This window comes from Chaetodon auriga, chromosome 17 (assembly GCF_051107435.1).
Source record: "Chaetodon auriga isolate fChaAug3 chromosome 17, fChaAug3.hap1, whole genome shotgun sequence".
Taxonomy (NCBI): Eukaryota; Metazoa; Chordata; class Actinopteri; order Chaetodontiformes; family Chaetodontidae; genus Chaetodon; species Chaetodon auriga.
The window spans coordinates 12772501-12774884 of NC_135090.1; the positions used below are offsets into that span (position 1 = coordinate 12772501).

At 46.3% G+C, this 2384-nt stretch overlaps 1 protein-coding gene across 4 annotated transcripts in view; it reads right to left on the bottom strand.

Annotated features, from left to right (window-relative positions):
• Positions 1-1884, bottom strand: part of runx1t1 (RUNX1 partner transcriptional co-repressor 1) — a 57097-nt gene extending 55213 nt beyond the window's left edge. For all 4 annotated transcript variants that reach the window (XM_076754237.1, XM_076754235.1, XM_076754233.1 and 1 more), the window contains exon 1: positions 1340-1884. In XM_076754237.1, the coding sequence (XP_076610352.1) occupies positions 1340-1367 (28 nt within the window). In that variant the 5' untranslated portion in view covers positions 1368-1884. The remainder of the gene's footprint in view (positions 1-1339) is intronic.
• Between the last annotated feature and the right edge of the window lie 500 nt (positions 1885-2384).

The following is a 2384-nucleotide window of genomic DNA, read 5'->3' on the forward strand; positions in this document are numbered from 1 at the left end:
TCTCTTTTCTTTCTTTTTTTTTTTTTTTCTTTTCGTTTTTCGATTATGTCATGACGACAAAGTCGCAGCGGGTGGAGGAGATGGAAACTTCACATGGATTTGAGAAGATGCGTCTGACAGTTGTGACAGAGCTCCGGAGGATGTTTTCAAATGCAAAGTCTCTCTAAAAGACGAGGAGAGAAGAGAGAGGCTGAACACTGAGGGATGGCAAAGCATCCAAAAAAGAAATCAACAAACATCTTTGGACCAAAACTGCAAAAATCCACAACCACAGTTTAGGACAAAATATGAATTCTTGTCTTTTAGAAACCTAGTCAAAATCAACTTTAAGAATATCCCGTTCATTCAGTGAGAACTTCGCTTGTCTTGTTGGATTTAAAAGCCTGCATGCTCTCAGTGGCACAGTATTGTCTATCCCGTGCTGAGGAGTGGCGATACGCGCCTGGCCATAAAACTGGTCAACTAAATCTGCGTGTCCATGCTTTCTGGGAACAATCAGCTGACATGAGGGCTGCTTCGCTTCTAGAAAGAGGTCTAGGCAGATCGAAAGGGAGTCACCAAACTTGACCCGTGAACTTAAATCGCCTGTTGCCCGAAAACAAGTCCCCATCCCGCAGGTTCAAGCTCATGAAACGATCTCACTTTTTATGGGGACAGAGGCAGCTGCAAGTTGCTGCCCCTATTTAAACAAACTGAACCAATTTGTGGAAAAGCTAATTATTCGTCTGATAACACAAACATGAATCAGTTAGTGGTTGTTACTCTAAAGTGCAGGATTTCAGACACAAAAAGGGGTTTGGCAGGGTAGTTAAACGCTCCTCGTTTGGAGTGAGGGGATGTCAGTTGTGTAATGTTTGGGCATATAGCCGATCTTCAACTTCAATCCCTTTAATGGCAGTGAATTCATTAAAAGAAAAATCAATTTTCACCGCTCAGCCATATCTCCCATTAGAATGAAACGTGTTTGTAACCATAACTATTACGCACAGACGCGCATTGTTCGCTCGTGCAATAGATGTGTCACCTCGTGCAATAAAAATAAAGCAAAAATAAATATTTCAAGCAACAGTGTGATAGTTGGCTACATGCACGGTGTGTTTTTATACAAATCGCCCCACACCTATTAATCTGGAGCACCGTAGCTTCCGCTTTCTTTGCATTAAAACGAATTAAACAAAGCAGAATTCGTAAAGGTTAATTCTATAGCGGGTCAGCAGTCTTTTCGTGGTCTCTTTTTTCTTAATTTGGCGCACACATGTCTATATAAGGTCACAAAACACTCAAAGCCAAGGCGTAACTGGGAAAACATAATCCCCACAGCAAGAGAGAGGCCACTTACACTGAAAAGAGGCAGAAATTCCCACCATGCGGTACGTTGATGTGAGAGGGCTAAATAATTTCCAGTCCTTTTGACTCCGCGCAAGGTCCCCTCGATGATCCGCTTGTGTCGGCAGGACGAAGGCTACACAGTCCAGCCAGCTCTCAGAGGCTCTGGCGGCGTACTTCCAGCAGCTCGGAAATGTGGTTCAAACTCCGACAAAAGAGGAAAGGGCAGCTCACGGCTCACAAGAAGTGATCAGTCAGTGGGGATAGTCGGGATGGGAGAGCCGGGAGTGTAGTACAAGCGTAGAGGCAAAGGATGAGGCAGAGATGGAGAAGGAGGATGCGGTAGTGCGCAGGGCACCTGTCAGGCTTTCTTTCACACTTTCCTCCAAAATCCTTTCAACGTCGAGTCGGTGTCGGTTGTAGAAATCGGGTTTTGAATGTGAGAGAAATTCACGCACACACCCTCGATCGCGGGGCTCCTTGTTTTCTGCTTCTCCGTTGGCGTGGGGAAGAGGAGTAGCGGCACTCTGCCTCCAGTCGGCGGTGCGCAGCAGAGCCAGGTGGCGGTGGGCGGGACCGAAGCGCCGCTGAGGGGGAGGAGGCGGCGACTGGGCAGCAGCCAGCATCTGTGTGTCCTAAAACAGGTTGGAAAACGCAGGGTCAGGTCAAGCCGAAGTGTTTCACTGTGCAAGTGGCTGCCGAAGCTCTTTCACATCAAGGGCTCCCAGGGAGATAAGCTACCCCTGAGGTTTTTTTTCCTGGGGCGTGAGAGAATGTGTGTCATCACACAGGCAAGCATTAAAGGATGGAGTCACATCTTTTCAAGTGTGTCTTAAAATTATACTTACATGCCCATATGTACACTAAGGATATTACTGGTCAAAGTAGTGGTTTCTCTTGTCCATACTGGCTGTGATGAAATCTCCTCCTGATGCCATTCGCATTTCTCAGTCTCACTTTCACCTTTAACATTTAAACATCCACTGAGGAGATGAAAACATTAAAAGTCTGCCTAAATAAGCTCACAGTGTACCATCCTGTCCTATGACTGCAGCACC